This window comes from Bos javanicus, chromosome 2 (assembly GCF_032452875.1).
Source record: "Bos javanicus breed banteng chromosome 2, ARS-OSU_banteng_1.0, whole genome shotgun sequence".
Classification (NCBI taxonomy): Eukaryota; Metazoa; Chordata; class Mammalia; order Artiodactyla; family Bovidae; genus Bos; species Bos javanicus.
The window spans coordinates 71,440,334-71,453,209 of NC_083869.1; the positions used below are offsets into that span (position 1 = coordinate 71,440,334).

Here is a 12,876-nt window from a genome sequence, read left to right on the forward strand (position 1 = left end):
CATGGGGGCCCATTCTGAAACACTGAAGCAAGGACTGAGTTTCACCTTAGAGTCAACACGGGCCTAAGAAGACACCGTTATTTCCCTTTTCTTTTTTTAAAACTTTATTTATTTGTTTCATTTTTAGTTGTGCTTTATTTTTTGTTATTTTTGGTTTTATTTTTATTTTTGGATTTCTGTTGCTGTGTATGGGCTTTCTCCAGTTATGGCGAGCAGGGGCTACTCCGTAGTTGCTTTGCTCAGGCTTCTCATTGCGGTGGCTTCTCCTGTTGTGGAGCACAGGCTCTAGGCACCAGGGCTTCAGAAGTGGCAGCACACAGGCTCAGTAGTCGTGGCTTGTGGGCTCTAGGTGCGTAGGCTCAGTAGTTGTAGCACAGAGGCTTAGTTGCTCCAGAGCTTGTAGGATCTTCCTGGACCAGGAAATTGGATTCCGTCCCCTGCGCTGACAGGCAGATTCTTATCCACTATACCACAAAGGACGTCGGTTTTTTTCCCTTTCAATGATGATTATTTTCCCCTCAGTGTTAGTTATAAGTGAAAAGACAAGAATGCCATTTTATCCCTGAAAGCATTTATTTTTTTGACAAGAAATCAAACTGACCTGCTGACAAACTATAAAAATAAAAAAAGGTAGGAAATGAAGTTTGGGCACTGAAATGTCCCTGTATGTACCTAGAGTCTCCTGGAAGGACCACTCTTGGGGTCAGGAGACTCCAGAGCCCACACCTTCACCAAGACTCCTGTGTGCCAGGCTCCTTGGAGGTCAAGAGAGATCTTGGCAGCTTTATTTTTTCCAGGCTTCTCCTGTATTAAAAAGATATGCCATGTTGCTGCACATGGCAATATATCATTCTTTTTATGGCTAAGTAATATTCCATTGTATATACCACACTTTCTTTATCCATTCATCTGTTGATGGACACTTAGGTTTGCTGCAACATAGATGGACCAGAGATCGTCATACTAAGTGAAGTCAGTCAGACAGAGAAAAACAGACATTATATGATATCACTTATATGTGGAATCAAAAAAAAATACTACAAATGAACTTATTTACAAAACAGAAACAGATTCACAGACCAAGAAAGCAAACTTATACTTACCAAAGGGGAAAGAGGCGAGGGATAAATTAGGAACTTGGGATTAACAGACAAACACCATTATATGTAAAACAGATAAACAACAGCACTTACTGTATAGCATAGGGAACTATATCTAGTATCTTGTAATAACCTATACTGGGAAAGAATCTGAAACTTGAGTTTGACACTTGAAACTAACACAGTGTTGTAAATCAACTATAGTAAAAAAAAAATGCCAACGGAGTCACTTTAAGAATATTCATAGATGACCAATGAGAACTTTTAACCGATGCAAGCTTTGCTGTCCTCTCATCAAGAGATTATATCTTAAGTCTAACTTAGAGACTCAGTGGACTTGAGGCCTTGGACAGTGGGCCATGCAGCACATCCAGCCTCTGGTCTGGACATCGAAAACCAAGGGCCTCTTAACTGTCCTGTTGACCAGGTGAAGGCCAGATCCCAGAACCCAGAGTCCTTGCTCCCCTTTCATGTAGAGAAAGGAAAAACATCTCTACTCAGACACCCACTTAACTTACCAAGCAGGTTGTTCTGTCTCAAAGGAGGGCCTGCTCCTGACTCCAGGAAAGAACTCCTGACTTTGTGTTCTGTTTTGTTAGCCCCAGGGATGGATTGAGGGCTGTCCTCTCCATACTCCTTTTCCTGATTTTGACTGCCTAAGTGTCACCAGGTCCCCAGGACAAGTGGCATGTAATTAGAGAAACTGAGGGTGAGCAGGTGACTGGCTTCTTAGCTTAGCTGAATCACAGGAGTAAGCTGAGTTCAACAAAATGGTACACAAGTGACTGGTCAGGATGGGAAGAGGGGAGTGTGCCAGCCCACACAGAGGGGCACCTGGGGTTGCAGCTCTGGAAAAGTCTTAGGCTGGGCTGATTCACATGGGCATATTTCATCATTCTTTCAGTGGTATTTGTTGTATCTATTTCATGATTCTTTAAGTGGTATACGATAGATTTTGAATCACTTAAAAAGTTAAAAAGTGTGCCATAGCCAAAACAATCTTCAGTTCAGTTCAGTTCAGTCGCTCAGTCATGTCCGACTCTTTGCAACCCCATGAATTGCAGCACACCAGGCCTCCCTGTCCAGCACCAATTCCCAGAGTTCACTCAAACTCATGTCCATCAAGTCGGTGATGCCATCCAGCCATCTCGTCCTCTGTCATCCCCTTCTTGTGCCCCCAATCCCTCCCAGCATCAGAGTCTTTTCCAATGAGTCAGCTCTTCACATCAGGTGGCCAAAGTACCGGAGTTTCAGCTTTAGCATCATTCCTTCCAAAGAACACCCAGGACTGATCTCCTTTAGAATGGACTGGTTGGATCTCCTTGCAGTCCAAGGGACTCTCAAGAGTCTTCTCCAACACCACAGTTCAAAAGCATCAATTTTTCGGCGCTCAGCTTTCTTCACAGTCCAACTCTCACATCCATACATGACCACTGGAAAAACCATAGCCTTGACTAGATGGACCTTTGTTGGCAGAGTAATGTCTCTGCTTTGCAATATGCTATCTAGGTTGGTCATAACTTTCCTTCCAAGGAGTAAGCATCTTTTAATTTCATGGCTACAATCACCATCTGCAGTGATTTTGGAGCCCAAAAAAATAAAGTCTGACACTGTTTCCACTGTTTCCCCATCTATTTGCCATGAAGTGATGGGACCAGATGCCGTGATCTTCATTTTCTGAATGTTGAGCTTTAAGCCAACTTTTTCACTCTCCTCTTTCACTTTCATCAAGAGGCTTTTTAGTTCCTCTTCACTTTCTTCCATGAAGGTGGTGTCATCTGCATATCTGAGGTTATTGATATTTCTCCCAGCAATCTTGATTCCAGCTTGTGCTTCTTCCAGCCCAGCGTTTCTCATGATGTACTCTGCATATAAGTTAAATAAGCAGGGTGACAATATACAGGCTTGACGTACTCCTTTTCCTATTTGGAACCAGTCTGTTGTTCCATGTCCAGTTCTAATTGTTGCCTTCTGACCTGCATATAGGTTTCTCAAGAGGCAGGCCAGGTGGTCTGGTATTCCCATCTCTTTCAGAATTTTCCACAGTTTATTGTGATCCTCACAGTTAAAGGCTTTGGCCTAGTCAATAAAGCAGAAATAGATGTTTTTTCTGGAACTCTCTTGCATTTTCGATGATCCAGCAGATGTTGGCAATCTTAAGAAAGGAAAAACAGAATGGGAAAAATCAGGTTTCCTGACTTCAGACTAAACTACAAAGCTACAGGAATCAAGGCAGTATAGTACTGACACTAAAACAGACACACAAATCAGTGAAACAGGAGAGAAAGCCCAGAAATAAACCTACACACTTATGGTCAATTAATCTATGACAGAAGAGGCAAGAATACACAACAGAGGAAAAGACAGTCTCTTCAATAAGTGGTGCTAGGAAAACTGGAGAGCTACACTGAAAAGAATGAAAGCAGAACATATACCATATGCAGAAAATACACTCAAAATGGGCTAAAGATCTAAATGTAAGACTGGATAGTATAAAAACTCTTAGAGGAAAACATAGGCAGAACATTCTTTGACATAAGTCCCAGCAAGATCTTTCTGGACTCACCTCCTAGAGTAATAATAAAATAATGCCATTTGCAGCAACATGGATGAACTTAGAGAGTATCATGCTAAGTGAAGTAAGACAGACAGAGAGACAAATACCATATGATACCATTTATATATGGACTCTTAAAAAATGATACAAATGAACTTATTTACAAAACAGAAACAGACTCTGAAAACAAATTTATACGGTTATCAAAGGGGAAAGGTTGAGGGGAAGGGACAAATTAGGAGTTTGAGATTGACATATATACACTCCTATAAAATATATAATCAACAGAGACTTACTGTAGAGCACATGAAACGCTTCTCAATGTTTTGTAATAACTTAAATGGAAAAGAAGTCTGAAAAAATGGGTATATGTATAACTCAATAACTTTGTTGTATATGTGAAACTAATAGAACATTATAAATCAACTATTTCAATGTAAAATTAAAAAAAAATTTAAACAATAAAAATAAAAGCACATCGTATCTCCACCTCCCTTTAGAGCAAGATGAGGTGTAAATATCTATGCAGATAGATAAAGCAATGTGTTCATGTTAATGCTTCTTTTTCTCTCCAGCATCTGGTCAATATTTGTGATGAAGACATACATGTTCATATTTTACCCCCGCAAACCAAATACTTTCAGATCAAGTATGTTAAAAAGGTAAGTGTCACTGGTGACCTGTTCTCCCTCGACGTTCACTGTTGGACGTGGCTTTCCGTGTGGTTGGTCTGTCTTGGACGGTATGTAGTGTGTTGTCCCTGCGGTCCTGCTCCCAGTCTCTGGGGTCTCCTGACAAGTGCCCCCTTGTCTTCCAGGAGCACCGCCTTGTCCCTGGCTTGTCTCTCAGGATCACCATTACATTTTCTCCAGATGAGTGGCGATACTATTATGATTGCATCCGTGTTCACTGTAAGGTCAGCTCCTTAAAATTAAATTTTGGGGGAGTGGGATGGTATCAAGACTTATATCTTCAAGAGCAGAAGAAAGAGATGGAATTACAAGTATAAAGTTTTTCAGCCCAATGACTTAGGCAGCGACCTGAGTGGCTTGAGGGTCTTTGTCCAGTGATGTGGGTCCCAGCTGGGGAAGCCTCAGGTTGCTGAGCACTGGGGCAGAGCCAGAGACACTGCTTGTTCTCACCTTTCCTGGCCTAAAAACCTAATTTATCTTGTGGTCCTGGGAGTTACTGAATGCTTTTCAAATAATTTAAGCATCCTCTTTTAAGTGCTAGTTGAGAAAATCAGCAACAACCCTGAGCTGTGATTATGAACACCTAGGACTAATGGCTGACGTCCTCCGAGGTGGTCCTTGGGGGTCTGCAGAGAGAAGGGGGCCTGTGTGGCCCGACCCCAGAGGCTGTGCTCTGTGAGCCTCTTCCAGGTCACCTAATTCATCCTTGGCCCCCAGACCCCAGATCCACATGCTGTCAGCCCCTCCCTCAAAACTGGCACTCCCCCCACCTCCTGCCCCCAGCTCTGACTTTCATGCCTGGCCCTTACAAGTTGAGAAGCCTCAAGGGTAATGAAGTTTAACTTTGCAAAACTAAAGTGGAAGAGTATGCTTTAGCAATAAAGAAATTTCAGCTTTTAAAAGGGGAGAGGGAACTAAAGATGAGACCAGAATATTGCTTTCAGAAAGAATATTCTGTACCAAGAACAAAAGTCCCTAGTGACAGGCACTGTATAGCACCCCAGGGCAGGTGTCCTGCTACTGGGTAGCAGTGGTAGTAGTGCCTCCTATTGCTATGGCTCTTTAAACTTTTTCTCTGAGCCAGTGGTGGCTCAGAGGTTAAAGCATCTGCCTGCAATGTGGGAGACCTGGGTTCAATCCCTGGGTTGGGAAGATCCTCTGGAGAAGGAAATGGCAACCCACTCCAGTATTCTTGCCTGGAGAACCCCATGAACGGAGGAGCCTGGTGGGCTATAGTCCATGGGGTCGCAAAGAGTCGGACACGACTGAGCGACTTCACTTTCACTTTGAACTTTTTAAGGCCATCATCTACTTTCATTCTCAAAAATACCTTTGAAGAAAGGTGGAATTATCCCCAGTTGAAAGCAAAGGAAGACATGAGCTGTGGGGAGGTCAGAAGTCTTACTCGAGGTCGTGCACTGGGCAGGTCTAGAAGCAGGGCTCTGTGCCTCTGGCTGGTCCCGTGTTGGCTGTTCAGTGCTGTCTGGATCAGCTGATTCTGTGCTGGTTTTTCTTTATCTCAGGCCATGCAAGACTGTTTTCTCTATAATATTCTGAAATAGAAACAGATTACTGTCTTCATCTCTACATGAAGTCATCATATGATTATCTTTAGCTTTCCTGAATAATATTGAATGTAATTTCAATGAAATATACTTAAAATTTTCTCTACTTTGTTTATAGCTAAGAAAAGTCAATATTTCAAATGTTATATTTAAGCACTCAGGTTTTTTTAAGGAAATGTTTTCCTTTTTTATCTGGAAATATTTTTTAATGATAGAAAACAAGACAAGAAATAAAGGATCTACAAATTCATCTTTGAAAATTATAGTCTTGTATAATATCATATAAGAAATGAATCGCCAGTCCAGGTTCGATGCAGGATACAGGATGCTTGGGGCTGGTGCACTGGGATGACCCAGAGGGATGGTATGGGGAGGGAGGTGGGAGGGGGGTTCAGGATTGGGAACACGTGTACACCTGTGGCGGATTCATGTTGCTGTATGGAAAAACCAATACAATATTGTAAAGTAATTGGCCTCCAATTAAAATAAATAAATTTAAATTAAAAAAAAAGAAAATTATAGTCTCAAGCATGGTTAACTTGACTTTTCTCTTGTTAATTTTAGGGAGACGAGACTTTGCTTATTCCCATTCATGCCTATCCTGTCGTGAACACACTGGACTTTCCCTCATTTATAAATCTATCAAATGTTCTACTTGGTGAAAGGTAAGTTATCAAAATGAATTACCAAAGTGTCATGGGATGTGAAAAGAGAGACTCTTAGATGTAAAAACTTAGATTTCTATTTTACCTAATGGAAAGTTTTCCTCCTAGCTGAATTAGACTGGACTTGTAGTTGCAAAGACAAACAAAAAACAAAAACACTCACAAACCAAAAAACCAAAATTAAAAAAAGGAAACAAACAAACCCAGTCAAGTCAAAATATCATAAGCAGGAAAGGAGTGTATTAGGTCATCAACCTGAAAGGAACAAGGTGGATCTTCAGGCATAGCTGGGTCTAGAGTTTTGACAAAGGTTGGAGAAACCTGACCCTTTCCATGTCTTGGTTTTGCTGCCCTGTGCAGGCTTCTTTCTCAACAGGCTCCCCTGCATGGGGCAAGACAGCTGCCAGAAGGTCCAAACACTATTGACAACAGGGGTGGTTGGAGGGGCTGTGAGGCTGGGAGTATTCACATAGAAGTCTCGGGATTGGATTGAATGCTGTTGGACCAGCGTGCATCTCATGCCCAGACATTAACCTGTTTTTACATAGATTGGCGGCAGAGAAGGCAAAGACAGTAGACGGTCTCAATGGAAGCCAAATCTCAAGTCCTTTCTCCTTGCTGGGAAAACAGTTGATGACTTAGGTGTACTTTAAGATGTTACTTGTTTTTCCAGTAAATATTTATTGAATACCTACTACCAGGCACAGTGCCATGTGTCTCTAGGGACATAAAGAAGATGAATGTTGAGCAGTTAGACATTGAGATATAATGGCCACACCAGTTGTTAAAGTTTGTTAAATGTTGAAATATTTCTGTACTGGTTGAGAAATACACACTGTCCTGTCCCTGTCCCCCCAGCTCATCTGCCTGGCCCCCCTTCTGCCACCCCTCACCTCCAATGATGCAGTAACCAAGTTGTTAATACTAGCAGTCTGGGCACGGGGGGACCTGCAGCACCTGGCTCCAGCTTTGTATCCATGCTGGCTGTGTACTGCCGGTGAAGTCCTGCTTGGGTGATGTTTTGAGTATCACCTATGTAAAAAGACCAGTAGACAAAAGCTGTCCTTCTGAAGATCTTAAAGTCTAACGGGGACAGAACCATGTCATTAAGAAATTACACCACTTGCTAAGTGTTGCCATCAAGACACATGAGGGGTTCTGTGTGGGTCCAGAAGAGGGAGTACAGAACTGACTGGGGGGATGGGGAAAGTCCTCCCACATAAGGGGGGACATCCAGTTATCCTCAGAGGACACTGTGGGGTAGGCTGTGAGGATGGCGTCCAGGCAGGGAAACAGGGTGTACAAAAGCATGGTGGCAGCAGAGCGTGGATCATGCCTTGCAAGTGATGAATCCAGCCCATAGCCAGCAGATGCTAGACGCCTCTTTTCTTTCTTTTTTGGCTGCACCTGGTCTTATTTGTGGTATGTGGGATCTTTGGTCTTTGTTGCAGCATGCAGGATCTCTAGTTGAGACCTGTGAACTCCTAGTAGCAGCATGTATGTGGAATCTAGTTCCCCTACGAAGGACTGAACCTGGGCTCCCTGCATTGGGAGTGAGGAATCCCAGCCACTGAACCACCAGGGACGTCCCTGGAGGCCTCTTGATCTAAGGACAGAGAGTAAGCAAGAACTATGGGCTTCAGCCTGTGTCAGGGGGTCAGAGCATGTTCAAGGGCCTATAGGTGGCACTGAGAAGGGGGATACAAGTTGCTAAAGACCCCAGTAGCAGAGGAAGAGAGGCAGCAACTGAGGCTTTTTGGTGATGGGAGGAGGTGACCAGGGTGTATGAGCTTCAGGGCCTCTGAGTGAAACCCACCATTTAGATCTAGAACAGTTGCCTTGGTTCAGCTGATGTGAGACCCTGCCCCTGCCCAGAGGCTTCCTATGGGCTTCTGACTCACCATCTCTCTTATTTTTTTGAAAACAATTCTTTAAGAAGTATCAATAAATAGCACATACAAAAGAATATATAAAACTGAAATATAAATATTTCAATGTATTATCATTCTTTAAACTGTGCGTATAATATGCACAGTTTATAAAGAATGATAATACATTGAAAATTGATTTTAAGACATTAAGACATAAAGCACTACCAGTAACTGTACAACCACTGTTCTGAATTTTGTGGCAATCATTTTTTGATTTATTTTAATAGTTTCGACGCATACATGGGCACCCCTAAATAACACATGGTCTAGCTCTGCCAGTGTTTGATCTTTTTTCTTTTTGGCTGTGCCGGGTTTTTATTGTGGCATACAGCATCTTTTCAATCTTCCTTGCAGCATATGGGATCTAGTTCCCGGACCGGGGATCAAACCCGGGCCCCCTGCAATGGGAGCACCAAGTCTTAGCCACTGGACCACCGGGGAAGTCCCTGATCTTTATATAAATGAAATCATACTCTGCATCAGTTCTTTTGTAACTTGCTTTTTTGATCCAACGTTATGTTCTCGTGGTCTAACCACATTAACCCAGAGCCATCATAGTGCACTGTGTGTGTTTATGGCAGTGTTAAAAATCTCACTGCTAACAGACCTATGGATTATTGCCACTATTATTTTTTGCTGTGACCAGCACTGCCGTTGTATATCCTTGTGCATGGTCTGGGGTGTGTGTTCCAGAGTTTTCTACATTGTGCACCTAGAGGTGTAATTGCCAGTCCACATAGCTTCAGTGTCACCTTTTAATGCCAAATTGTTCTCCGATATGGGTGTGCCAATCGCACACACTCCCTTTTCTCCTGCATCATTGCCCATGGTGGGTGTTATCAAACCTTTACATTTTGGGTGATGTATATTCTTGGCCCCTGGCTCTTCTTGTCTCTATTTTCCCCCAAAATACTCAGCCAGAACTCTTTCCCAGCACCTCTTCCCTCCCCTCATCCACCTTGTCTTCACTAGCCCCTCCTCAGCACTAAGTGGTCTATGTAGGGACCTAAGGGGCTAACAGAGGTGAATTCCTCCTGGCAAGACTACTCACCCCCACTCACTCTACGCATTTTGATGCCAAACAGCTATTTACTTTAAATGGATGAATAGCAATTTTCAACCAAAACCAAAGTGGTGGAAACAATTGACTTCCTAGTTCATCTGCCTGCCTCCCTCTCTCTCTCCCTCTCCCTCCACACATCACTCCTTGTTTGGACCATAAGCCAGGCTGTCCAGGTTGAGAGCACTGGTGCATAGACAGAAGGAAAGGATGCAGACATCAGCCCTGGTTCTTTTTTTTTTTACCACACCACACTGCATGTGGAACTTCCTGGACCAGGGATTGAGCCTGTACCCCGTGCAGTGGAAGTGTAGAGTCTTAGCCCCTGGACTACCAGGGAAGCCCAGCCTTGGTTCTAAACACACAGATCTGCTTACTTCCCTGGAGGCTTCTCTCAAGGTGTTTTATACATCATGCCCTTCATTTGTAATCACAACGAAAATTTCAGCTAAATTTATAAGACTTGAGTTACTGTGTGTAACACCTTGATAATTTCAAAAATATTTCAAAACTTAAGAGTGCTATTTTGTTTCTGGCCTACAACACCTTTCCCAGACTTGATGCTTTTGACTTAATGGCTTTTCCCCAACTTTTAAGGACACAAGCTACCCACACTGCATTCAATCCATAATGTCTGGTAGCAGCCCAGCATAGGATAGGGTGAGTATTTGAAAGGATTTTCTCCTGAAATGTCCTCTGTTAATTGTAGGCTGTCCCAGGGGTTGAAAGTATTATTTGGGTAGCTTCTTTATTCAACATTCGTTCATTCATTCAACAAACCTTTATAGAATGACTACTATGTGCCAGGCACAATGGTATTACTGAGGATACATGAATCTCATCTCACAAATAGACAATTATTTTATTGAAGTATAGTTGTGTTATAATGCTGTGTTAACTTCTGCTGCATAGCAAAGTGATTCAGATATATATACATACGCATACACAGAGGAGGGCACAGCAACCCACTTCGGTGTTCTTGCCTAGAGAATCCCATGGACAGGGGAGCCTGGCAGGCTATAGTCCGGTGGGCAGCAAAGAGTCGGACATGGCTGAGTGACTTAGCAGCACTCTTGCATACATATACACACATACTTTTTCATATTCTTTTCCACTATGGTTTATCACAGGGTATTTAATATAATTCCCTGTGCTATACAGTAGGACCTTTTTGTTTATCCATTCTGTATACAGTAGTTTGCCTCTGCTAATCCCAAACTCCCAATTCATCCCTCCCTCAAACCCCCTCCCCCTCGGCAACCACAAGTCTGTTCTTTATGTTTGTGAATGTTTCTATTTTGTAGATAAGTTCTTTTGTGTCACGTTTTATATGTGTGTGTGCGTGCTAAGTCGCTTCAGTCTTGTTCAACTCTGCCAGGCTTCTCTGTCCATCGGATTCTCCAGGTAAGAATAGTGGAATGGGTTGCCATGCCCTTCTCCAAAGGATCTTGCCAACCCAGGGATCAGATCTGTGTCTCTTATGTCTCCTGCATTGGCAGGCAGGTTTTTTACCATCAGCACCACCTGGGAAGCCCCAGATTACACAAAGAAATGAAATATGAGATTTGTCTTTCTCTTTCTGACTGACTTCATTTAGTATGATAATCTCTAGGTCAATCCCTGTTGCTACAAATGGCATTATTTCATTCTTTTAAGGCCGAGTAATATTCCATTGTGTTTATGTGCCACATCTTCTGTATTCATTCCTCTGTTGATGGATGTTTAGGTTGTTTCCAGTTTTGGCTACTGCTGCTATGAACATAGGGGTGCATGTATCTTTTTGAATTATACTTTTGTCTGGATGTATGTCCAGAAGTGAGATTGCTGGATCATATGGCAGCTCTATTTTTTGTTTTTTAAAGAACCTCCATACTTTTTTCCACAATGGTTACACCAATTTACATTCCCACCAACAGTGTAGAAAGGTTCCCTTTTCTTCACACTCTCTCCAGTACTTATTGTTTGTAGATATTTTAATGATGGCCTTTCTGAAAATGAAGTGGTACTTCACTGTAGTTTTAATTTGCATTTCTCTAATAATTAGCAATGATGAGCATCTTTTCGTGTGCCTATTGGCCATCTGTATGTCTTCTTTGCAGAAATACCTGTTTAGGTCTTCCGCCTGTTTTTCAATTTGTTTGTTTTAAAGGTGTGGGGTATTCCAATACTTGGGGTATTGATCTTTTTTAATATAAATTTTTGACTGCGCCGGGTCTGCGTTGCTGTGCGTGGGCTCTCTCTAGTTGTGGTGCACAGGCTTAGCTGCTCCGAGGCACGTGGGATCATCCTGGACCAGGGATCTAACCTGTGTCCCTCTGCATTGCCGGGCAGATTCTCAATTACTAGACCACCAGCGAAGTCCTGGTTGTTTGTTTTGTTGTTGTTGTTGAGTTGTATGAGCTGTTTGTTAAGTGGTTGATTCTAATTTCTAACTCAGTGTGTTCTGAGGAGGCACACCTAACCCAGCTCAGTGTGAAGTAAGTTGGTGGCAGGTGGGACAGGGAAGCTCAGACGAGACTTCCCAGAGGAGAACGTGCTTGCCCTGAGCTTTCGAATCAGCCTATGGAAGGGAGCAGAGCAAGAGGAAAAAGGGGTATTTTAGATAGCACAGAGACTTGGGCAGAGTCAGAGGTGTGGAAGGTGCAGCAGATTTGGGCCTGTCTGGAACATTCATTAGCCTGGGGCAGGGAGCAGGTAAAGGGCTGAGAAAGAAAGGCCTCAGAGGCTGTGCTGGGGAGCATGGGTTTTAATGATACTGCCAGTGAACAGTGGAAGCAGAGAAACACACAGTCTAGTCTACCTGATAGAAGCCTCACCTGAGTGGCCTGTGCGGGAACCAGAGGAGGCATGGCCAGCACTGCTGTGCACAGCCAGGCACAAGACAGGAGGGGCCCAGTACACCTCGGATCAGGCACTGCTTGTCCTGTTGCCTTGTTCAGTCGCTCAGTCATGTCCGACTCTTTGCGACCCCACGGTCTTTCACTATCTCCCGGAGTTTGCTCAGACTCACGTCCATTGAGCTGGTGATGACATCCAACCATCTCATCCTCTGTCGCCTTCTTCTCTTTCTCTCCATCTTTCGCAGCATCAGGGTCTAATGAGTTGGATCTTCGCATCAGGTAGCCCAAGTATTGCAGCTTCAGCTTCAGCATCAGTCCTTCTAATGAATATTCAGGGTTGATTTCCTTTAGGATTGACCGTTTTGATCTCTTTACTGCCCAAGGGACTCTCCAAAGTCTTCTCCAGCACCACAGTTTGAAGGCATCAATTCTTCAGCACTCAGCCTTCTTTATGGTCCAACTCTCA

At 43.2% G+C, this 12,876-nt stretch overlaps 1 protein-coding gene across 3 annotated transcripts in view; it reads left to right on the plus strand.

The window, feature by feature from the left end:
- CFAP221 (cilia and flagella associated protein 221) overlaps positions 1-12,876 on the plus strand; it is a 133,801-nt gene that overhangs the window by 16,138 nt on the left and 104,787 nt on the right. For all 3 annotated transcript variants that reach the window (XM_061439816.1, XM_061439823.1, XM_061439811.1), the window contains exons 4-6: positions 4,233-4,319; positions 4,475-4,573; positions 6,479-6,579. In XM_061439816.1, the coding sequence (XP_061295800.1) occupies positions 4,233-4,319; positions 4,475-4,573; positions 6,479-6,579 (287 nt within the window). The remainder of the gene's footprint in view (positions 1-4,232; positions 4,320-4,474; positions 4,574-6,478; positions 6,580-12,876) is intronic.